This window comes from Heptranchias perlo, chromosome 24 (genome assembly GCF_035084215.1).
Source record: "Heptranchias perlo isolate sHepPer1 chromosome 24, sHepPer1.hap1, whole genome shotgun sequence".
Classification (NCBI taxonomy): Eukaryota; Metazoa; Chordata; class Chondrichthyes; order Hexanchiformes; family Hexanchidae; genus Heptranchias; species Heptranchias perlo.
Genome location: NC_090348.1, coordinates 20,324,706 through 20,350,757, shown reverse-complemented (window position 1 = coordinate 20,350,757; position 26,052 = coordinate 20,324,706). Strand labels below are relative to the sequence as shown.

General features: G+C 41.3%; 1 protein-coding gene across 6 annotated transcripts in view; it reads left to right on the top strand.

The window, feature by feature from the left end:
- The window catches only part of celsr1a (cadherin EGF LAG seven-pass G-type receptor 1a), a 336,449-nt gene that overhangs the window by 195,121 nt on the left and 115,276 nt on the right, over nt 1-26,052 (top strand). For all 6 annotated transcript variants that reach the window (XM_068004892.1, XM_068004890.1, XM_068004887.1 and 3 more), the window contains exons 5-6: nt 4,061-4,176; nt 12,029-12,117. In XM_068004892.1, coding sequence (XP_067860993.1) covers nt 4,061-4,176; nt 12,029-12,117 — 205 coding nt within the window. The remainder of the gene's footprint in view (nt 1-4,060; nt 4,177-12,028; nt 12,118-26,052) is intronic.

Here is a 26,052-nt window from a genome sequence, read left to right as displayed (position 1 = left end):
TGAGCTGATCTGCTTAAAACTGATATTGATCACCCTTCCACATTTCAACAATTAAGCTTCTTGCCATAATCCTCTGTTGACTATCATGGCAATTACCCGTTGAATAGCTTCTTCTATGAACAGCACATCTTATATGATATCCCTCCAGTGTTTGTGCTTCAACAGATTTTCCTTCAATGTAACAAGAAATGGCGAACTTGGGAAGTCATAAACCTTTAATGTATTTGTAATACACCAAGCAGGTCATGTTCAATGTTTTCCTCCAATCATCTTGGTATTACTAGGCAAGTATCGTTCTCCGTATTTATTCGGTGTTAAAAAATCGGTCCAATTTCAAGTGTGATCTGTCCTTCAATTGTCAGTGTGAATACAATGGAGGTTCGTGTGTTTGGTCCAGAATGGTTCTGATTTTAAAATGATTCATCTAATGCTAGATTGCTAATGAGCAACTTGTTAGCCATTACATGTTCGGTTTTCTAGCCAGTGAATCATTGTAGACTGTTTGTGGCTATGTTCTTCCTGTAGTTCATTGAGACCAAGTCATCTGCTAGAGATTGAGAGGAAAGCATTTAGTTTGTAAATTTCAGTCTGACTTCTGAGCTGAGGAAGTTCCAATCATGTGGATTCTTTTTAAGTGACAGTGGTACAGAAACAGTGGAGTAGATGTAAAGGAAATGCTAATCAGATGAATCATCGTCCTAATCCAGGAATAAATCGTATTAGAATGGACGTGAAATAAAATTCAGTGAATAATGAAGAGCTCACCATTTCTGTACAATTCTCTAAATCCATTTTCCAATATTAACCATTCAGAAAATTGTGTTTCTGGATCCTCCAGTGGTTCAGTTGGTAAATGTGTTGTTCAGTGTGGAACTAAGCCATACAGACCAGGAAGGTCTCTGATTCGAACTGAGCCAGTTTGATCTCCAGAATGGCAGTAAAGACAATACACGTGACCTCTGGGTGAGGGAGGGAGAAAATCAGACACCTCCTAGTCACTAAACAGTAATTGTTGAGCTGACTGAACCTGTTGCAGCTAAAAGCTTCATTTGGGAGACAGGTTTACTAAAGTTAAGGAGAAGCACTGCAAGCTGGCCAAGTCTGCACATGTGAAGAACACCACCTGTAAGCATGTACTGACAGGCGCATCTGAAGAGGGCGTATATTGTCGTCTTGCGTGTTACAAAGGGGTCTCTGGAATGTGAGAAAGGGCTTTACCTCCTCATTACCACAGTCATGTGTCACATACTGTATAGGTTGTGTCCCCTCAGGGGATCCAAGTATCAGTCTGACAATAAACCCTTCATTTCAGTGCCACTAATCAATCTCTGGTTGGGGCTAAGTAGAAAGATTAACCCTTCAGCTCTAGAGGCTTATTTAATTTAAAAGAGGTGCAGTAGTTTTAAAGCCTTAAAAAGGTTTCTGCCAATGCAGGTTAAATAGATTATACGTATTAGTGACTGGCCAGTTAAATGCAGAGCCCTGCACTGTGCCTGGCTTGAACTGAAGAGCTTTCTCTATAGATCTGCCATTCTCAGATACAATCCGCCTCTTGTTTTCCTAACTAATAGAAGGGTACATTTGTAAATCCAATAAGAGTACACATTATCTCAAGCAGCAGACTGTTTTCAGAGTGAACATGAATTATCTGCAATTATCAAATTTGTTAAACATTTCTTCTAGATACTTATTACTGATTGTCATGTTAATGAGCTTATTGAGAAAATTGATAGAGAAAAGCAAGCCCTTTTTCAGAGCAAGTTCTGTTTAACATCAAAATAATATATAAAAACCTGGATGCAGAACTGCATTCCTGATTAGACTGTTTCATTCCCCCCCCCCTTAAATTTTAGAATGTTCATACTATTAGTAGATCTGCTGTGGCATTGCTTATGGGTAATCCTGGTGTCTCCTGGATTCCTCTCATCTTAAGTATGATAGTGGTTTAATGACACAATTTATCACATAACAGACTAGGGTAAAAGGATTACTCATCTTACTGACACTGAATAATACGGGTAGGCCTCACATATAATAATAATATTACCTGCCACTTAACAAAACTTGCTTAAGATGCAAGTAACTTTCTTCTTCTGTACCAAAACCTTAAATTTCCTGTTTCTTGCATTATCAATTTTTCTTCACCTCCCAAAGTGGATTTGCACTATTTACTTAAGATGCAAGTAATTTATTTGTTTGTTCTTCTCTCCTCTCTCCTCAGTCATTTATAGATTATAAAATATATTTTTCTCCTCATTACTTATCAACAATGTTCAGTTCCATTCGCAGCCTCTCAGATAATGAAGTAGTCCATGCCTGCGTGCAGCAAGACCTGGACAACATCCAGGCTTGGGCTGATAAGTGGCAAATAACATTTGTGCTAGACAAGTGCCAGGCAATGACCATCTCCAACAAGAGAGAGTCTAACCACCTCCCCTTGACATTCAACGGCAGTACCGTCGCCGAATCCCCCACGATCAACATCCTGGGGGTCACCATTGACCAGAAACTTAACTGGACCAGCCACATAAATACTGTGGCTACAACAGCAGGTCAGAGGCTGGGTATTCTGTGACGAGTGACTCACCTCCTGACTCTCCAAAGCCTTTGCACCATCTACAAGGCACAAGTCAGGAGTGTGATGGAATACTCTCCACTTGCCTGGATGAGTCACACATCATCCCAACTTGGAAATATATCGCCGTTCCTTCATCGTCGCTGGGTCAAAATCCATGGACTGCAGCAGTTCAAGAAGGCGGCTCACCACCAACTTCTCAAGGGCAATTAGGGATGGGCAATAAATGCTGACCATTCCAGGGATGCCCACATCCCATGAACGAATTTTAAAAATTGTAGATTTGTAGTTCTTGCTGAAGCTGTCATTGGCACAGGACTGGACCAGTGATATTTTTCCCCACTGTCAAATCTTCAATGACTAACACCTTGAATGGGGGGAGGGATCAAGGCCTGGACCCCTGAGGTGAGGAAATTATATATTTTTTTAAATGCAAGAGAAGACCCCTTGTGAAGGGGCTGTGGAGGGCTCCATTATTTCGTTTTGCAGGGATGGATGCAAGCATCTCCAGCCACCCAACCACTTACACTGTATTATGCGGCCAATGGTGCACTTTTCTTGGCCCCGCCTCCTGGCCCTATCACCGTCAGTGGTGGCAGTCAGGAGCAGGTGTATCCGATCACCTCACCAAAGAGGCGTACTTCTTCCATTGGGCGCAGCAGATCCAAAGAGGTTCATTTTCTTCAGGGTCCTACCGGGCTTCCCCTCCACTGTTGGAGTGGCATGGTGCCTCTCTGTCTGCCATTCTAACTGGTAGTTTGGGTGGGCACTGCTGATGTGTCCTTGCACATGGGGACTTCTCATGCATTTAAAAAATATATATTCTCCCCACCTTGCACTTGCAAGGACACATCAGTGGCAGACAGAGTCACCATGCCACTCGAACAGTGGAGAGGATGCCCGGCAAGGCCCTGAAGAAAATGAACCACTTTGGATCTTCCGCGCCCAATGAAAGAAGTATGCCTCTTTGGGGAGGTGATCGATTACCTTTCCCAGCAAAGGCTCGGAAACTATTCAGGCCCTCAGTGGGACTCACACCAGCTCCCAGCTGGCGATGAGTTCCGCTGAAGACTGCCAAGGCCGTAATGGGCATCATTTCCAGGGGGTTCAGGAACCACCCTAGATATACCTAGATGTGCGGGGTGGGTGGAAGATCCACTTATGGCACCCCCGCACCCCCCCCCAACCACTTGAATTGAAAGGGCCAGTGCAAATCGGGTGGAATCATCGTGTAACTGGATTCTACCCCAAATTCTTGATGAATTTATGAACTATGAATCTATTGAAATCTACTTATATGAATACATAGGTTTACATTTCCTACCTAAATCACAGAGCCTAGTATTCAATGCTTCTGTTTGATGGCACATTAAGCTAAGGCAGACCATGCTATTGGAAGAGTACAACAAGAATGATTTCCTTCTAGCAGCTCCTGCATGCCTTCTTAATTGGTAATAAATTTTTCTCATTCTCTTTCTGCTGTAGGTTTGCAACAAAGGAAAGAAATGCCTTGCTACTTTACAATGGGCGTTTTAACGAAAAACATGATTTCATTGCACTGGAGATCATTGAAGAACAAATCCAACTGACATTCTCAGCAGGTAAGGCAGTAATTACGATCTGTTTCATCTGTTTAGAATGTAAAATGGACCATTAAGGATTCCTATTAGCCAAAGTGTAGCACTGGTTATCAGCATGTGTTTTGATGTTTTGTTAAAGCATAATTAACCTTAGAGGATCAAATCTATAACTTGAGATTGAACGTTAGACAATACAAAAATATAAAATCAGTGCTAGATCCAGTCCACTGGCATGCAAGGAGAGCAGCTTTCCATTGCTTTCCCAAACATTGTTGATTAGATCTTTAGCCAACCCACTGGCCAGTAAAAAGTATTTGATGTTTTTTCCCACAAGCTTTGACAAAATATGATATGAAGAGAAAAAGGAAAATCTGAATCACTATTTGAGGCATCTGTCCACCCAATATTTACACGTCCATCTGAGAAGGAAAGCAGTCTTTGAAGAACTGTGATTTTCAGGTGAACGGTATCAGATAATCATCTCTGCAGCATGTACATTGCTTTTTAAAAACACAGTGCCGTAAGCATTACTACACTTTGACAAAAGGTTACATAGTTAAGAATTGCATGCAGCCCTAACAAGTGAAGGGCCTGATAACAGACATGCTGTGTGTGAGCCTTGGTGTCCATTAGTGCTTTGATTTGTACCAACTGTTACCATCTGAAGAATCTTTACCATCTGTTTTCACTTAATTACTCAACTTGCAAGGCTTTCATAGCTGATCTGCGATAGTATCCGTACATTTATGCTGCTTTTGTCCACCTTTCTAAAATTATAATCCTTCATAGTTACTTTAACTGGAAGTTTTTAAATAAAAGCAAAACCTGGCAGGCTTGCCTATTTAAACAGGTTGAGTGCTTAACTTGCTATTGGAGCCTCTCGAGGTTTGTGTCCCAATATTGTATGGCTCTCAAACTGATTTACCTTCTTGGGCTAAGTTTTGCCCTTTCGCTGCCAGATCAGAGAGGGACCAAACCCATGACTCCCAATGTACCACTTGTTCACAGAGCCATATTCCTGGGGTTCATAGAATGTCTGCAGCTCAGAATATCTTACCTCTCCAACTGAAGGATTGTGCTTGGTGGCCATGATCCCTGGAAGTAGAAAATAATGGGGGAAAGAAATAACAGTCAGTGCTGAAACACACTTGTGGCCCAGATCGAGACAAAAATAATAACGTACTTTCATATAGTGACCCTTTATATAGAATAATATCCCAGAGTGCTTTACAGGAAACTGGACAGATTGGGAGGGAATCCAATCGAACAGTTAAAGCGACATGATTTTAATGAGCTTTTGAAAGAAATAAGAGAAAGAAAGGTCAATATTTTGGAGAAAATTCCAGAGAACAGGGTATAATGGCCAAAAGATCAGCCTCCAATAAAGCAGTGGGAGTGGGAAATAAATGTTAGTTAGAGGGGCAATATCCCACAGTTGGTAAAAACGATGAATGCTGAGGTTCCACTGCACCTCAACTATTTATTTTTTGTTGGGGGAGGGGGGCTAAATCAATGCCTGGCTTGCAGCCTTCATTTAAGAGAATAAATTAGAAACATAACATTTTCTAACAATTGGCTACATTAGTAATGTAATCAGAATGACCAGCTTTTTACCATTTTCTTCAGCAATGCACATCAGCTGACACACATCACTTTCATTTAAATTCCCTTTCTTTTAATGAGCAACATGTAAACATATCTCATGAGGGTTTGATTAATATTTATTGAACTTCTGCAAGAGATGTATTTCGGTGTCTTAGCCAAACAAGTTGAATGCTTATCTTGCTTTTAGGGGTCAATCAGAGTTTGTGTCCCAGTGTTGCATGGGACAATTTAAAACTAGAACTGTGCACTTTTTGTGTTTAACTTTGTGTAAAAACAACAACACTGTCAAAGCCTGTACATTTTCAGATTGCATCCCTTTATACAACATAATAAGCATATCTTAGCAGTACATGATGAGAAGCATCTGTTCTCACATGGAGTCTTCACTTCTATGGTTATCAGTAATTTGAATTTCTCAAAATATTGCTGTTAGCCTCATGCTGCTGCTCTTATCGAGCTCTTCCTGTTAACTGTATCATGTGGTGTGGGTCACTTCTGGCGGGCACAGCCCGTAGAGGTGAGTACATTACTGCGCTGTGCTCCTCACTAGTGCTGGTTGGGTTTCTGTATATTTGTGGGTCTTTGGAAGCAATTTATTCCAAGGACTGGCTCTAACCATTGCAGCATGATAGTCAGCCTCATCATTATTTGGTGGGGTTACTGAGTCTGTGAACCCCTCCTCCCTGCCATTAAATTAGCAATATCTGCCTACCCTAACTAAAAAAAAAGTAAAGTATTTTAAGCTCAAATATCATTATAAAACCCATGGGGCACATGTATATAGAAAATGTGTGATTTGCATCTTCTGAATAAAATGGAAATCTCAAACCTTGTATTATTTTTGTGTGATGGCTGTCAAAGGGTTGAAGAAAATAGCAAAAGAAAGCAGATTCCAATAGAATTGTTTTTGCTGTCCTATTCACATTGGAAATGCAATGGCATTTTTTCAAACGCATTTCCCAGCTGAGGTGTTTGTGATTCTCCAGTTACCAGATGCCAGGTCCTAATTATCTTTTATTATGTTAGATATTCTAATGCAGCACAGGAACACTGGCAGAATTCTAAACATTCCAGCAGTGCTCTGCATTTATATCACTAGGACCTAAAACATCAAAGAAAATGTTACTGCTGCATCTCTTGCACTGTTTTATGATCTGTGCAAACAGACTACTGGACTGATCGTTTATAGGTGTTTTTTTTAGTTCATTTATAATTGCCCAGCCTGTCTGGGGATGTGAACCAGATGCTATTACAGAAAAGAAGGCCAGACAGTGAGCTTTTCTTTGTTACATACTTTAGATTACTCGTTCAGTTTCTTGGAAAACTTGACATTTAAGCATAATTGTGATGGACTGTGTTGCCATGTGAAACTGAGTCTGATATGGTGTATATTACATTCCAATGACTGACAATGAAAAGCGCCACAGCTCTGCGGTCTTGATTTGAGTTGGTGCTCAGGTGTTTTTAAGTTGACACATTTCATTTAGTTTCAGTGAGATGTAACACTTTAAGACAAGTGGACATTGATTAGAGTCAAAATCTGTTTTACAATTAAAACAGTTCAGCTGCTATGTGTATACATAGCTGAACTGAAGGAGAGATTACCGTTTGTCTGTGTGTGCTTTCTCCCCATTTTCTTAAAGGGCGCTATATCCCAATGTTTTTACAACTTAACAGATTACCTGATTTCCCTTCTCCTCACTCCAGCTATAATTTATCTCATAGGACTACTAGAATCTGGCTCTCGGTACCTTTACATTAACAAATTAACTTGTTTAATGTTGATTAAAATTATGGTGATAATATCAGTTGTTTTTCCATTTGTTTAAAGATCATTTGGGCATTTCTGAAATGCTCAACCCAAAGTAAATTTACAGGAAGATCTCTACAGTGAGAAAGCCCACCCTGCATCCAGCCTTTCAGTACCTTGCAAATGTTTGTCTTTATAAATGCTTGCTCAGTTTTGCTCTTTTAAAAAAAAACACAAAATAAATAAAACCTAGTTCCTTTGTGTAAAGTTCACAGTCCACAACATGTTGACTCAGAGGTTGGTTTTACTTTGTACAGCTGTTACTAATGCAATAAACATGTGATCCCGAGATCTCTGAGACCAGTTCACAAACCCATTTATATTCCAACGACCCAATTACAGTCCGTTGATATCGCAGACAATGGGGTGCACTTCATTATATACTAGATAGCACCCTGGTCATGTCCCACCGCCCGATTAGACCATAGTTATATACCAGACCATGATGATATTCCAGGTACCAGATTACATCCGAATAATATCCCAAATACCAAATTAGACCCCGGTTATGTACTAATTACCAGATTAGAACCCATTTTATATCCTGGCACCAGAATAAATTTTAGTCATATCCCAGGTACCAGATTATTCCTGTAGTTATATCCTTGCAATTGTGTTATATCTTAGTTACAATCCCAGATATTTGATTGAGAGCCTGGGCCAGATATTCCACTTAGTTTCTTAAACATTGCTCTTGTTGGAAATCCTGAATGTAGTGGATTTTGCTTCTCTGGGGAATGCCTGTTGCACTATCTTTTCTCTACTTTTTACCTCAAATTAGTGAATAGAGGAAAACGGGCGAAATGGAAATTGAAGCTCCATCTACTCTGCTTCAACCATATACCTTGGCCCCAAATGCAGGAACAGAGAGACCTGGGGTGGGGGGGGGGGGTGCTGAGCGGGGGCTGCTATCTACACAAATCATTGAAGGTGGCAGGACAAGTTAAAAAGGCAGCTAAAAAAGCAAATGGGATCCTGGGCTTTATTAACAGAGGCATTGGGGGTGATTTTAAACCCCAAGAATGGGTGGGTTGGGGGCGGATGGAAGTTGAAAATAGTTGTTTTTTTGGATCACAACCGCAAAATTTTCAGACTTTGCATTCCCAGTGCAAAGCCTGTACTTTTCCACGCCGATATTAAAGCCGGGTTGCGGTCGTGACCCAAAAAACAATTATTTTCAACACCCACCCGCCCCCGACCCACCCGTTCTTGGGGTTTAAAATCACACCCATAGAGTACAAAAGCAAGGAAGTTATGCAAAACCTTTATAAAACACTGGTTAGGCCATAGCTGGAGTATTGTGTCCAATTCTGGGCACCACACTTTAGGAAAGATGTCAAGGCCTTAGAGAGGGTGCAGAAGAGATTTACTAGTATGGTACCAGGGATAAGGGACTTCAGTTATGTGGAGAGACTGGAGAAGCTGAGATTGTTCTCCTTAGGACAGAGAAGGTTAAGGGGAGATTTGATAGAGGTGTTCAAAATCATGAATGGTTTTGACAGAGTAAATAAGGAGAAACTGTTTCCAGTGGCAGAAGGGTCACTAACCAGAGGGCACTGATTTATGATGATTGGCAAAAGGGCCAGAGGCGACATGAGGAAACATTTTTTTATGCAGCGAGTTGTTGTGGTGTGATTTGTAATGCATTGCCTGAAAGGGTGGTGGAAACAGATTCGGTAGCAACTTTCAAAAGGGAATTGGATAAATACCTGAAAAGAAAAAAATTGCAGGGCTCTGGGGAAAGAGCAGGGGAATGGGACTAATTGGATAGCTCTTTAAAAGAGCCAGCACAGTCACAATGGGTCGAATGGCCTCCCCCAGTGCTGTACCTGCTATGATACCTCAGTTATACCACTGCTTTTCAGGGGGAGGGTGTGTGGGGAAACTCAGGAGCAGTGCTGAGCAGGAAGAGGAAGAATGAGCATAGAAGTGGGGATGGGGCTGAAGGAAAGGGAAGGAAGGAGTGCGCCAGCATTAATTGAAGGGAGGAGGGAAGGAGAGTGCCAGAATTAACTGAGAGGGAAACAAAGGGAGGGGAGGGACAAAGGAAGGAGAGTGGCAGAATTAATTGAGTGGAGGAGGATGGAGAAATGGATCGGGTACAGTGTGAACTGGGTCTGGAAGAGATGGCATGCATCTATGAACTGGGGTGGGATGTTGGAGGGTGTGGGCGACTGTGTGACTGGGTCTAATTGTATTGAAACCCAATGTCACTTTATTTTTCTTTTTTTAGATTATAAATCTATCAATTATAAAGTATAAACATGCTTAAAGTTAACCAGAATGGTGTGGAAGGTGGGGTGGGGTTACAGCATTTGGAAGGATAGTACAATTGAAAATTTCTGCAGCCCTGACTGGAATGATCCTTTGGTCAATGAGGCTGCATTTCAACCCTTACTTCCTCTTAAGCAATTAAAAAAAAATGTAAAACTTTTTTTCTCCAGTAATAAATTATCTGGTGCTGCTGAGAGAAAAAAGTTTTAGGATATATATGAAAAAATTCCACAAATGACAGTTATTTTCAATAAAATTAAGCAAAAGTACCTTCCTTTTTAATGCAAAAAAAATGTAATTTCCGTGTTCATTGTAGATTCCAAAGCACTGAAAAATGCACCAAATAAAGTGTCAGAAATCCAAAATTTTTCTTGTGGGGGATAATGTGCCCCCAGAACCTCTGTCAAAAAATCTTGTGCCTTTAACACTTGTATCCCCCTTCCCCAGTATGATGGAGGAATGTTGTCTGTGCCTATAGCTTAGTTACAGGTTCATTTTCCATCACACATTCAGGATAATTAATCATTTTCACATGTCATAGACTTATATTGTGGACTGTTTTGAAGTGTCAGCTTTTGTTGGGGCTGTGCCAGCTTTTTTAAAGTTGTTGGTCAGCTTTTGCTAGTTGTTTGGCTTGTCAGGTATGGAATTACAGACATGCACAGTTTTATGCTGTCTCATTTCTATTAGTGATCACTACCTTATTTGTTAGAATTGTAATTCCGATGCTTTTGAGGGTTCTGATGTTTAGATGTTTGAATACAACAAAGAATTAGCCCCAGTTTATAGCCTGTTTTAACTACTGCTATCATGTACATCATTTTTATGTTTCAATCACACTAATCAAAACCTTTCCACTTCTCTGATTAGTTACATTGCCCAATCTCTGTCCCTCAATGCCCTCCAAAAGGGAAGATGGGCAGATTACAGCATGGCCCAACTCACTGAAATTCTGCTCCCTCTTGCTTGGTATAACTTTCTAGTTGATTTAACTTTGATTTTATTGGAATACTGCATTTGCTTTACCCTGTTTCTTCCTAGATTAATTAGGATTCTACTATGTCCCAAATAGGCACCCCTTCGTGTTTGATGAGGATCGCTGAAAGAAGATTTATACTCTCTTGCCTGCTGCTGTTTTGTCTTAGTTGCTGTTTTTCATGTTTCATTAGGCAGTAGGACAGACTTGTTTAGATCTGCTTGATTGAGGCATTACGGGGCAATGGGGGAGGGGGTTCTCTTTTATTGGGAGATTACTTTTAGCTGACAGGGGAACTTGCCCTTTAGCACTGGAGGTGTAATTCTATTCTCCTCCCATCACTCCAGTGGTCACAATGCAAGTCGCGGGGAGAATCCACTTCATTCTGGGATACATTTTTTTTACGCAGCAAGTCGTTATGACCTGGAATGCACTGCCTGAAAGGGTGGTGGAAGCAGATTCTATCGTAACTTTCAAAAGGGAAGTGAATCTCTCCTTAAAGAAAAATTTGCAGGGCTGTGGAGAAAGAGCAAGGGAGTGAGACTATTTGGATAGCTCTTTAAAGAGCCGGCACAGACATGATGGGCTGAATGGCGTCCTCCTTTGCTGTATGATTCTATGAAATTTTCTGAGTCCTGAGGCAGGGCCTGACATGTAGCGGGTGGTTTATTGGGAAATCATGGGTGTAATCAGGAGTTGCGTGCAAAGCCCCGCCAGTGACGTGGAGTCTCAGGAAAATTTACTCCTATATCTCTGATGCATCCTTATTCCAGAATTCCCTCAGTATACCAAGGATACACAGTATATGTTCACATTCACGGAGCACTTTCACAGTAAAATACATCCCTAAACAGCAAACATCAAAACATTCCACTTGAGTGTTATCGGTGGATATCTCGTGTTATAGATGTCCATTTCATCACTTTAACTATGAATGATTTGTTGGATTTACTGCCACCCAACGAAGCTAAAGATGAACCCATATCCAAAGTTTCCCAAAATCTGCTGGAGGCTGTATTCATTGCAATAATCCACTTAGTTTACTGAAGCTCAGATCTGTTTGATTCCACCTGTATGATCCAGAACAGGAGAGAAGGCCACACCTGCAGGGAACCTTCAGAAAAACTCTGAATTATTTTTATGTTTTTACAAATGTAATGTTACACCGGCTTGATCTATATTTATGGTGCTCTCCTAATGTTTAACAGGAGAGTCCACCACCACAGTGGCACCCTTCATACCAGGGGGAGTAAGTGATGGACAGTGGCACTCCGTCCAGGTGCAGTACTACAATAAGGTAGGTGAAAGATGATATTGCAGAATGGAGCACTATGACTGAAATAGTAAAATATGTATATATAAGTGTACATGTGAGTGAGTGTGTGTCTCTCTCTCTCTCTCTCTCTCTCTCTCGGTATTGTGAAAGGATGTTCTTTATATTATGCAAAACTAACTTAGCTGGGAGCTTGGAAAGCTGGCATCTCAGTTGTTGGCTTCAGTTATTCACATCCTTTGGACATTTGTGGAAGAGTCCATAATTGTACAAATTGTTCATGTTTTGCTGAACAGAGCAGGCTTGATGGCCTTTTTTGTTCCACTTGTTTTTATTTAGGATGAAGTGAATTGTGCAGGACTCAATTGTCCACTGTGTGTTGTGACCAGCATTACATCCTATCTGATTGTGGCTTGTAACTCCTTTTATTTTTTTCGTACTGGGAGCAGTCAGAAAAATGGGAAAGGAATAGGTTTGTTTACTGTGGTCTGAGCTTGCGGTCAGTTTGCAGCCCTAGTTATAGAATAAGCAGCAGTAAAATGAAATAGTGATTTTTCTTGATGCTTTGAGCGCTGCTATATCTGTAATTTTCCTCCAATTTTCTTTGCTTACTCCTGTTCTGAGGACGATGACTCTTAATGGGGTATGGTGCCTGCAGCCCTCATATCTGAGCCTGGAGAGTGAGCGTCAACATACTGTTTTACCATGATGACTGTCGCTGCTGATGTCTTGAAATCCGCCTGTTTTTCTGTCCAGTTCTCCTCTTACAGTCCATGAACCACCTGCAACCAAACAAATGAGTAACCTCACTGGCCTTTGCCCAAAGTTGCTGTGTGCAGGCTGCCAGAATATGTGGAAGAGCAGCCAAGCTGAGTCTTGCTTTGATTTTCTCAATACCTTCTCTCAGCTGTACAGCTAAGATTGTAAACCTAAATGATGTAAGGGATCATAATACATCCCAGTACCCATGGCGCAGGGAACTGACCTGCCCGTTGACCTGTTTCTGTGCACCGTTACCTAATAGCGAAGTATGTGCATGTGTCATTGCCCCCATTCGTGGTCGGATCTGTGCTGCGTAAAATTTTATATCGACCTTGTTCAGCAAACCAGAGCAGTTTTGTACAATGAATTCTGCACATCTTTCCTTGGCCACAATCAAAGTTGTACCATGTCAGCTGAAAGGGGACCCACTTCTCAGGGCAGATTTTTCCTTTTTCTTTTCTCCCTTGCCCCCCTGACACATGGCTCTTGTTTTACCCTGTGTAGTGTTTTGCTTAATAGGACATCTCCACTAGATGTTGTTACTGTCTTGTAAGAGTCTAGGGTATTTAGTTTTGGTACTCAGTTTTTGAGTTTGTGTCTCTTTATTTGGAGGCATTCCCCTGGCTCCCAGTTAATGCAAGTTCTTAATCTGAATTCTTTATTTTCTCTTTACGTTTTATGTATTTTAGTTGCTGGTACCACTTCCCTCCTTGCTGGTGACACTGAACTCCAGCTCTGCTGCTTTTGCAGCCACTGCAATAGTTTGAATTGATATTTTATTGTAAACCCTGCAATACTGGATGAAAAAAACAATTACCAAAAACGGACACAAAATTTTTTAGAAAACTTGACATGGGTAATTTTAACTTTTTGCGATTGTGTCACCCATTACACCCACCCCGGCCCTGCTTTCCATTAACTTCAATTGGCAGCTGATCCAATATCGCTGAAAGTGAAAATGACCCCTGTCAATTGCTACTCAGTTACCATTAAAGATAAAAACTGTAAATTCTCCTCATAAAACTAACCGTCCAACAAAAAAAAACAGATGGGTGTTAACCCGAATGACAGCCTATATCCACTCTGCCTAATGACCCCATCTGACCTCGGGCACTGTAGTCTCATGTGAATAGGTTAATTGTTTTCCTGTAAATTCAATGAATACAGAAGTCTTGCTAAAAACAACTTGTTTTTTTGACCTGATTGTAATTCCTGATTGTAAGACTATGATATTTACCCTCCCATAGCAGGACTTTAACTATGTGTTGACTGGTGTCCATTACCAATACTTAATTTTTAGCCCATTTTTTTGTTGACCATTTATCTAGCTTTGGTCTGTGCCTTATAATAGGCTGGATTTAGTGAGGACAGTATGAAAGCACTTTCAAACTGTTGGTCACTAAGTTCAAAGGTACTTCAGTCTGTCTGCACTGAAAACAGTCTCCGATATTTCAGGTAAAAGCTTCTTAAAGTGGACACCCCAAAATAATCAATCTTTCCCTTTATTTAGTTCATTATGAGCCAAAACTGAGTTCCTCTTTATCTCTGGGCTCAGGGATCGGCAGAAAGACTGACCTGGCACCCAGTTTTCCTCTTTTTGTTGCACAATAAAAAGCACAGGTTAGACCAGCTAGAAAGCACGTCCAGCCTTGCGGCATCTCCCACTGAGACAGCTAGAGTGCTGTTCATAGCGGGACAGAACTTTTAAGCTGTGTATTCCAATATCTGTCACTGGAGCCAAAAATCATTTTTAAAATAATGTGATTTTTAAAAAAAAACAATCATGCATGCTGTTCAGATGGTCTTTTCATTCAATGTACCTGACAGCACAGCAAACAATAATTTTTCTCAGCCATTGATACTTAATATGACCACATTTAAAGTAATCACTAGGAGTGAACGTTAAACAAATATCAGCCACCAAGAGGAAAATCCAACCCAATATATGGGGTTTGACTCGGTTCCTAAAGAAATGAGACTATTAGCAGAGTGCCCCTTAACTGGAATATATGCATTCTTTGGAGGATCTTGTATTGGTCGGATGGATCCCACCACAGAGATTTTTTTCATTAAGATTCTTTCTTTAGCCTCTGTAGTAACTGGCAGGTACTAATTTATATTAATTGACAGTGGTATTTTCTTGCTCAACTCCAGAGACACTGCCAGACTCTGATTTGCTTTCTGCATACACAACAAATTCCAGCCTGCTTCAACTGTCAGTGACAGCGCACCACCTCATTTACTTTTATTAAATCAATAATTGTCTCTTTGAGCATGTCTAAAGCTTATTAATTTTTTGTGCACACTGGTGTGCTCATTATTGTACTCTGTAATTTGTCAGTCACTTAAATTTTTGAAAGGATTGTAATTTATCCTCGCTGATGTTTATGTGAAATGGGTTTAAAAGCCATATCTGGTTACTGGGAGAAATTTCAGCCTTGCATTTCCTTTATTGGTTTCTCACTCTGACCAGCTGGGAAACTTGTTGCTTGGTTTTAAATTTTTCAAAAATATCTACAAACTAGACAGCCTGGGGGTGTAGTGGGCTGGGTGTATCAACGCATTGGGGGTGATTTTAAACTCCAAGAACGGGTGGGTTGAGGGCGGGTGAGAGTTGAAAATAGTTGTTTTTTGGGTCGCGACCGCAACCCGGCTTTATTTCAGGGTTTAACGTGGGCACGGAAAAGCTTCCCACTGGGAATGCCAAGTCCAAAAATTTTGCAGTCGCGACCCAAAAAAACAACTATTTTCAACTCCCACCCATTCTTGGGGTTTAAAATCACCCCCATTGTGTCACAGAGTGCTGCTGTAATGGTCTGTCCACACATTTCTCCACATGGTAAGTTCCCATTCTCGTCTGAAGTCAGGGAGGAGCAAGGGAGGATGTATTTCCCCCATCTGAGGGGAGGGATAGAAACTGGAGGATACGTCATCCCGTGCTGCTGCCACTCAGCCTAACTGATGCATGCCACAGGTCACAGATCCGTTCCGCCAGGAGTTGGTATAGGTGCATGACAAAACTAGAAAGGAAAAAATGCATGGACGTTTAAAAACTGTTACAGTTCCTACAAATATTTTGTCTTTTTAAAAAAAAATCACAAATAGGAAATTGAAATGTATCAGAAGTAGTTATGTAACAAACAGTCTTACAGGCTGTATTATTTGCAAGAATTCCAGGTGTCAGTGCCTTTTAGAAGTGTTGACAGCTATCAGGGATCCTTTGTGCTGACACTTAATGTAGTCTCACTATTTAGCCTTATTTCTCCTAGTCTTCATTGCAGACTTTGTTTTAATATAATGAGTTATTCTATTTTTCTAGTCTTAAATCATAAATGTTCATAAATTTTCACATCGTTCACCTGACGAAGGAGGTAGCCTCCGAAAGCTTGTGAATTTAAAATAAAATTGCTGGACTATAACTTGGTGTTGTAAAATTGTTTACAATTAAATCATAAAGTGTAAGCACTATTATGAATAACTCAAAGCATTTAAAAACACCATCAGAACATCCCAGATCCTGAACGTGTTGCGATGTTGGAAGTAGCAGTGAAAGAAATGGAGACAGAAAACAGGAAATAAAATCCGGAAATAGTCTGGAGAATAGATTATAAACTCCTTGCCTAGTCAAGCTTTTATTTTTATTTTATGATTTTTTTTTCATAATTTTGTTGCAACTCTAAGTGAGTCTCTGCATATATTCCAAAATAATTTTGGACAGGTGTCTTGTAACAAAATTCAAACATAGTTAGTGTAAGGAGTTATCTAGTGGGTGTGAATGCTGTTGAATTGTGGGTTTTTTTAGTTCGTACATGTCCCTTCCTGCTGACAGTTACTTAATGAGGAGAAGTTCTTCTCATTTATAGGGCTTTATATATCTTTGTAGAAGTCTGAAGTGTATCAGAAATAAAATGTGCTCATATACATGACAATGGAAGTTGCATGCTTCTTATGGACAGCTGCCAAACACAAAGTGTGTATTCCCTAATGGAAGGTGTGGGGAGAAGGAAAATTCCTGGGCTACTATTGTGTGCTTTCAATGATTGTTTCAAATCTTACACATGACTTACATATCACTGGGGTGCGGCTTACAGGTGCCACCAGCCCTCTCGTACTTTGCCTAATTAGCCATTCTTTCTTGGCGCTGGTGGGCTAGTCTAATTATTGGTCTAACCGCCAGGCATGGGTCACTGAATGCTGGTGAGCAACTGGAATCGTTACTGACTTTATTTTTTCTGCAGTCCATAGCAATTCTAGTGCCACATTGCTGCCTTGTGATGTGCGGTGACTCAGCATAAACCAGGGATTAATTTTGGGGTCTCCTGGTTTGCGTGGCTCAATGCTGCACCAAGTGATGTATGTATCTACTGAACTATCACGATAGCTACACTAACTTGCTGTACTTTATTACATATGGCCCTTCCAACTTTAAGTTGGCACCAGCTAATGGTGCCATCAAAAGAATGCAGCATGATCAGCATAACTTAATTCCATGATCATAGTTTCAGATGTGCTGGGAATTTCCAAGGGTCTTCTGAAGTCCTGAATGTTTGACTGCACTTTTAACATATTGCATTGAGTACCAATAGTGCCTTTAATAACCAGCAGATTATTTGTTATAACATCAATTGTGTTCAAATGCAAGAAGCACATTTGTGGGAAAGTACCAGAGTAGACTGACAGGAAAGACAATCTGGCTTGAAAAAGTTTGAGTGTTCACAGGTTAATCCAAACTTCCATTTAAAAACACCATAACAACTCATTAGAGAAATGAATTATGTGGTTGTTGTCAAGTGCAGCAGTGTAATAATATTATTGGAGATGGATCTGTCCCCCTTCCTCTGCCAAGCAGTCAGTGCTGTTTATCCCTGCAGCTTCTCAGTTTTTCTACATGAGTTTCAGTGCAAAATGTGACTGGGGAATTTACAGCTTCCTGTTTAAAATCAGTTCATTGACTGTTCTATTCATGATAAAGTGTAAAGGTTTATGATCTGAGGTGCTGGCTTGGAAAGACAGGAAGATAACATTGAGGCAGAATTTATGCTTTGTTTTTATTGAAAGCTGATATGAAAACAGTTGATGTATTGTGGGAAGCACTGCGTTGAGCTGCCAGGACTGATATGCAGTTCATGAACTAGGATTGTGATCCTAAAGAGTTAAACTCTTTTCATCAATACACTGTAACCAGGCTAGAACTATACAACTTGGATCAAACAAACATTCTTGCGTTTTTTCACCTATGGAAGATGTATTTCATGTTGTGTGTTGATATGTTAATGATAGCTCAGGATGCTCTTACAGAGTTGGGCCCAGCTCCTGGGATAAGTAATACAATTGGGTTTGATTTCTGGAGTATATGTGGGAAAACACTGCTCAGTGTGTCAGATAGGCACAAGAATAATTGGGGAACAGTAGTGAAGTAGTTATGCTACTGGATTAGTAATCCAGAGGCCTGGACTAATCCAGAGAACTGTAGTAGTTTGAGAATTTGAATTCAGTTTAAAAAAAACTGGAAAGCTGGTATTAGTAAAAGTGACCATGAAGTTGTCAAATTGTCATTAAAAACCCAACTGTTTCGCTAATATCCTGTAGGGAAGGAAACCTGCCATCCTTACCCGGTCTGGCCTATATGTGACTCCAATCCCACACCAAAGTAGTTGACTCTTAACTGCCTTCTGAAGTGACCTAGCAAGCCACTCAGTTGTATCAGGAATACTGCCCACTGCCACCATACCAGGGCAACTAGGGATGGGCAATAAATATCAGCCTTGTTAGTGACATCCACATCCTAAGAATGAATACATTCCTCTTCTGATCTAAATTTTGGATTCTGTTTTTATTTTGGACTCCTAATCTGATATTTAAGTTTGTGTCCTGTTTTTTGACAGCAGATACTTTTAACCAAACAACTAAATTCTTTGAGGAAGTGAGAAGGAGGATTGATGAGGGTAGTGCAGTGGATGTTGTCTACATGGATTTTAGCAAGGCATTTGACAAGGTCCCACATGGCAGACTGGTCAGAAAGGTAAAAGCCCATGGGATACAGGGAAATGTGGCGAATTGGATCCAAAATTGGCTCAGGAACAGGAAATAAAGGGTAAAAGTCGATGGATGTCTTTGCAAATGGAAATCCGTTTCCAGTGGTGTGCCACAGGGCTCAGTGTTGGGTCCCTTGCTGTTTGTGGTATATATTAATGATTTGGACTTGAATGTGGGGGGCATGATTGGCAAATTTGCAGACGACACACAAATTGGCCGTGTAGCTGATAGTGAAGAGGATAGCTGTAGACTCCAAGAAGATATCAATGGGTTGGTGGAGTGGGTGGAAAAGTGGCAAATGGAGTTCAACCCGGCGAAGTGTGAGGTAATGCATTTAGGGAGGGCAAACAGTAAAAGGGAATATGCAGTAAACGGGAATATATTGAGAGGGGTAGAGGAAGCGAGAGACCTTGGAGTGCATGTGCACAGGTCCGTGAAGGTGGCAGTACAGGTAGATAAGGTTGAGAAGAAGGCATACGGAATGCTCTCCGTTATTAGCCAAGGTATAGAATACAAAAGCAGGGATGTAATGATGGAACTGTATAAAACGCTGGTAAGGCCACAGCTGGAGTATTGGGTGCAGTTCTGGTCACCACATTACAGGAAGGACATAATTGCTCTGGAGAGAGTGCAGAGAAGATTTACAAGAATGTCGCCAGGGCTTGAAAATTGCAGCTACGAGGAGAGATTGGATAGGCTGGGGTTGTTTTCCTTGGAGCAGAGGAGGCTGAGGGAGACTTGATTGAGGTGTACAAAATTATGAGGGGCCCAGATAGAGTAGACAGGAAGTACCTGTTTCCCCTAGCGGAGAGTTCAAGGACTAGTGGACATGGATTTAAGCTGATTGGAGGAAGGATTAGAGCGGACATGAGGAAAAGCTTTTTTACCCAGAGGGTGGTGGGTATATGGAATTCGCTGCCCGAATTGGTGGTGGAGGCATGGACCCTCAACTCTTTTAAAAAGTACCTGGACCTGCACCTAAAGTGTTGTAAGCTGCAGGGCTACGATTGGGTGCTGGAAGGTGGGATTAGAATGGGCACTTGGTTGTTCTTCGAGCCAGCGCGGACATGATGGGCCGAATGGCTCCCTTCTGTGATGTATCTTTTCTATTGTTCTATGAAGCTGCACTCGGCTGAATTGGTCCGTTTGTGCTTTCTAAAATCTTAATTGATCAGAAATGTGCTCCAGAGTTGCATGCTTCGAGTGGAGTGGTGTAACACTGTCTGTAGTTGAACAACACTGCCGGACCTTCGTATAGAGTCTAGCAGCAGTCATAATGATCACAGCAACATCTGGCTAATGAAGTAACAGTGCAGCAGGTTGCAAATCAAAATGAGAAATACTCAGGTACTGTGCCAGGAAGCTGACCTGGAGAAGATGTGATCAAACTGCAACAGGTCTCCAGTATTTAAAGGAATATACTTCAGGAAGACTCTCAGGAACACAGAATGTGATGCTTTGCTTCAGGAGTGGCTGATAACATGATGTCAAATGAAACTAGTTCTTGCCTTCAGTAAGTTATTTGAAACTGCTATTGAGGATAATAGCTCATAAAGGTCAATGGGTTGATTTCTCTGTTAAAATAGCAGGTGGAGGAATGTCAAAGAAAACTTTCTCTGCAAATATCACCAACACTAATTTGTGGCTTTGAAGTTTCAGTAAGATTGTCTTCTGCAGTGTATCAGAATGGCTACAACCACTTCCTAGACCCCATGCTTAAGCTCGCAGTGTCTTTCACATGCTGATGTTGAAGTGCCTGATGCCAAGTCCTATACTTCACAGTTTCAACACGGAGACAAGCAGACCCTACTGACGTTTTATCCTGGCAGCGTATTGCTGTCCGACGGCCAGTAGTGTAGACTCTTCATGAGACAAGTATATAGTGCTGAAATATAATGTTAACTAATTCTTGCGTCTTGTGAATCCGCTCACCCTTCGCCTCATCACTGGCAGCATAGCCTTCAGCTGCTTGAGTCCTACTCTCTGCAATTCTCTCTCTAAACCCTTCCATCCCTCCTCCTCAAGAAGCCTCCTCAAAACCCATCTGTTGAACAAATCTTTTAGTCACCCCCTCCTATTCTTTCCTAGCTGAGGGTTCATTTTCCAGATACCTGTGAAGTGCCTTGGGACTTTTTTTTATTGTTAAAGGTGCTCTATAGATGCAAGTTGTTGATATTGGGTGTTGGTGCTCACCCTCTGCAGTGAGATTTCCAGATGTGTATTATCATAGTGCTCTGAAAATTAGTCCATGAGCTGGGGAATGGCTGCGGCTGTCTTGATGTGTAAGGCAATCACTGAAATACTCAAATGTAAAGCAACAATTCAGAACAATTCAACAATTTTTACATCATGATTTTATTTTACATCATAATACTGTGATGGTAAAGGGTTTTTTTAAATATATAATCACATGTTAGTCTTCCTACTTACCACTACACACCTAGAGCGGAATCCATTTATCATCAAATAATTATACAAATGATCAGAAAATGTCAAGAATGCAATGTAGAAAAATGAGGTGGGAAGAGAAGAGGAAGCAACTAACAATTTGCTCATGATAGTGAAACAATCTGTCACCGAAATTCTTTGCTTTAGTGTAACAATAAGATGTGTCTTTGCAAGGAATAGATACCGACACAAAAGAGTGAGATGGGTGCAGAGAATAAAGCATTCCTAGTAGACATGTAATTCAACTCTGGCCTCAGTCGGTTTTGGCATAAGTGCAACGTATACATCAGGATGGTTTCCATGGAGTTTTTGTTACTTGAATAGTGCTGGTCTGGTTCCTGTAATGGTTTAGGAACAATTATGTAGTAATTACAACTGGTGGAATCTGACCCAAGCTGTCACAGATTTAAACTCCGCTTTTCCACAGCAATATTTAAAATTCTGAGTCGATCTCATGGTGTTGCTCATGGATTTATATGAATTGGACTCTTGCCTCTTTCTATTGCTGCTGGCGGACAGTCCTCAGTGTGTTGTAATCGGAAGTAGAATCCGTGCTCTTTCCCACCTTAATCCCTCCAGTGTTCTCTCCCTTTAACATTTTAATTCATAATTGTACCTCTTCATTCCATTGTTGTATTATCACTTCATTTGCTGAACAGTTGACATGTTGCTGTCCTAGTCAGCTTCATCTTTTATTTTCCTCAACCACAGTTCGAAAAACAATTAAATAAAGTTGTGAATTTGGCTGGCTGGTTTGTGCATGCGTTGGAGGCATTGGGAGCAGGTTTCACATGTTGGATCCCTGGCAAATGCGGTGCCTCCTGGGAATTGTAATTTTGTCAGGGTTCAGCCACCCAGTTTATGTTTAACTTGGAGAGATACTGGGAAGCTCCGAACATTGGATTGTCAACTGGCTGGTTTGTGCATGGGTTTGGAACCATGGTAATTGCTAGAAATTGTAGTCTTCTTGAGGCACACACATTAGGGCATGGTGGGAGGTCTCTGATAGTGGGACGTCAGTGGTGCGGATCCCGAAATATGGGGGGAGCTGGATGCCCCCAGACGCCATGATGTTCAGAGGCCTGGCAGGATGTGTTGTGCTGTTTGCAGAAGGGAGGAGGCAGTCGTTGAAGTTAAGATTATGGGTAAATTTTTGGGTTGAGAATTTCCATAGGGTTCTCCGAACCTCCCACCATAACTGTGGCAGAAGCCCCGGGGAAACACTGTAAAGGGCCGTTTTTAGCCATTTCTCTGGGGGTTCTGCAGATCTCCTGCCATGGCTTTTATTTTGATTGGTACATGGGATTGGGTAAAGAAATGTCACCGTGGATGTAGCTTGAAGAATTTTTTTTGCAGTTTGATTAGTGGAATGAATTTGAAGAAAGACTTTCTGTAACATGATTGGTGAATAATGCAAATATAATGAAAGTAATAAATAACCAATTAGAAATGAGAAATACGCAGGGAGGCTGAAAATCTTCAGCAACACAATTCTGGAAATTATGCTAGGATTGCACCTACCGGTCACCCCTGCTGCCAACCATTCTGGAGTATGCGGGGTCAGTGAGAGGTCACCTAATCAGTATATGGTCAGTGGGCACATCTTGGGTGCCCGCAGGCCAGAAAGTCCGGTGGGGTGTGGCAGTTCTGGGGGCATTGGGGGGCCCCCTCCCCAGCATTTACTCCATTAGCCCCCTTTCTGAGAGTGCTGCCCTCTGTTTCTTCATGACAATTCTTCATGTATGAATCTAGACAGTGAGTGTTAGCAGTGAGGTTGGCTATCACAGCCAAGTTCAATCCTCTTGTGACCCAAAGCCCACACACATGGACTTTCCACCAGATGCTGTTGGATAGTGGTGAGGGATGGGAACCCTGGCTGATTTTCTTCCCCCTCTCTAGCTCAGGGATGCTGAAGCCAATTGCAATACCCCCAACTCTTCCCCACCGCCCCAAGACGAGATTACTATAGCAAGACCAAGGATCAAACTGGTACTTCATGGTCTGTATGGCCCAGGTTTTACACTGAGGGTCAGACAGTGAAACTTTTATGTACCATTTATTCCAGGCCTGCAACTGGTAGAGTATATCATAGGTGGGAGCAAATGGAAAAAAATATATAATTAAGTTATTGCAATGCATTCCCCCTTTCCCTGTCAGATATTATGAGGTCAGCACTGAGATTGCAGCTACAACAGTAACAATCCAGTAAGTGGCAGCTTCATGACCAAAGGAGTATTAAAAATCAGATGCATGACTGCACTTGTCATGTTGCTTTCATAAATTGCCTGTCAAGGTACCATCACTGTAATAGAATTTGAAAAGCTTACATTCATTTGGTAGGAAATCTTTCTCTCATAAAATTGATAAACTGTGAAAATGGATTTACAGCCAATTGCTGAGATTTCCAACCAGCAGCATATCACACAAAAATGAGAAGATTTAGAATCTTTTAATTGACTCATACCTGATAAATATACTGGATAATGAATGCTGTTTGTTTTAGCACAGCTATATTTTTAATAAGTTACTGAACAAGAAACCAGAGATATGAATTGCTTGAAATATAAGCCTTGATTTTCCACGTCCAGCAGAGATGGGATTGGAATGGCCCAGTGTGTAGGCTCACCTGCACCTGCCTCATAGAGGGCTGACCTGACCTAATTTTCTGGGAGGAGTCCCTACCCCTAATTTGAATAGATTTACAGGCACAGGAATAGCTTGTTCTGGGACTTTGTCTTGGGAGCAGGAAAATGGAGCTTACTGAAATATATCACATGCCACCACATGACGCCCTTAACTTCGAAAATGGAAGAGCATACGCTCTATCAGGTTGTAAAGGAATAACAAATTTATTTAAAATTGAATAGGTAAATGAGAAGTACAAAGTATATTAACAGTAATTGTAAATTCCTATTCTTCTCAATGTAAAAACAATAAAAACACTTTTCCTGGACTACCCCCAAACATAAAATTGATCCTTGAAACGTGATTACTGATTTTTCATGTGGAAATAGTTTCACCCCACACATAGATAACAATCAAACTCACTACCCCAAAAAAGACCATAGGATGGCAATTTACATAGAATATTTGAATTGAATGGAATGGGTTGACTCGCTGATCTGTGCTAAACACTTTGATCAACCTACCACTGTCCGAGGCTGAACCAGACCGTTCGCAACCTTGGCATCCGTATTGTCCCTGAGATGAACTTCTGACCCCATATCCACTCCATCACAAAGACCGCCTACTTCCACCTCCATAACATTGCCCGTCTCCACCCCCTGCCTCAGCTCATCTGCTGCTGAAACCCTCATCCATGTCTCTGTTACCTCTAGACTTGACTATTCCAATGCTCTTCTGGCTGGCCTCCCACCTTGCACCCTCCGTAAACTTGAGCTTATCTAAAATTCTGCTGCCCGTATCTTAACTTGCACCAAGTCCGGTTCATTCATCACTTCTGTGCTTGCTGACCTACATTCGCTCCCAGTCCGGCACCACCTCGATTTTAAAATTCTGATCCTTGTTTTCAAATCCCTATGTGGCCTCACCCCTCCCTATCTCTGTAACCTCCTCCAGCCTTACAACCCTCCGAGATCTCTGTGCTCCTCCAATTCTGGCCTCTTGCGCATCCCCGATTTTAATCGCTCCACCATTGGCGGCCGTGCCTTCAGCTGCCTAGGCCCTAAGCTCTGGAATTCCCTCCCTAAACCGCTCCACCTCTCTCTCCTTTAAGACACTCTTTAAAACCTACCTCTTTGACCAAGTTTTTGGACACCTGTCCTAATATCTCTTTTTGTGGCTCGGTGTCAAATTTTGTGTGATACCGCCCCTGTGCAGCGCCTTGGGATGTTTCACTACGTTAAAGGCACGATATAAATGCATGTTGTTGTTGTTTGATTGCAGGAAATTACCACGTCTCCAGCCAGCTATCGGGGATATTCATTTTGGAGTGAATGGCAGGAATAGCTCTGCATTTTAACAGACATTACCATATTTGACTATCCTGTGTTCCACAGGACCCATTAATGCCTTCGACTAACCAGACCGTAACGTATTATCTCTGGTATGTGTAAAAACAGCCAGTAATACCAAAATTAACTCTCTTTGCTCTGAGCCGCAAGAAAGATTTTTTGCCACAGGTTAGCTTTTTAAAATAAGTGGGACTGAAGAGAAACCAGAACAGGGAATGTGTATGGGGGTGCTGCAATTAGTTGGGCATGAGGGGTTATATTTTCCTTCCATTCACTAGTTTCAGTGAAAAAGTAAACGTAAATATGAAGTGGAAACTCCTTCAAACTCACTAATATAGGTAGCTACGTTTGGTCGATTGAAAAGATTGTGTCTGACAGCTAAATGACAATATGCAGTCACCAGGAAATTGTTTGGGCCATTCTTCAGGAAGCCACTGTCAATGTGTTTTTGCATCACAAAGTGAGTGAGAAAAAAAATTCAGCTGCTAATTGAAGTATGGAGAATCTCGAAGTTTATTCCTCGTCAAGGTGCAGCAAGACTTTCCAGTTCAAGAAATGAAAGGTGTAACCTGTGAAATGCAGAGATCCCATTACCAGTCAGCTCTCCTTCGATCCAACAAGATATAGCGCAAGGGTTTCCTGAACTATGAAGAATACAGTGTTCCAACTATTTATTTGATATGTTCCTGGGATTGAGAACTTATGATAGTTAGGGAAAGACCTACTACATAGTTAATGA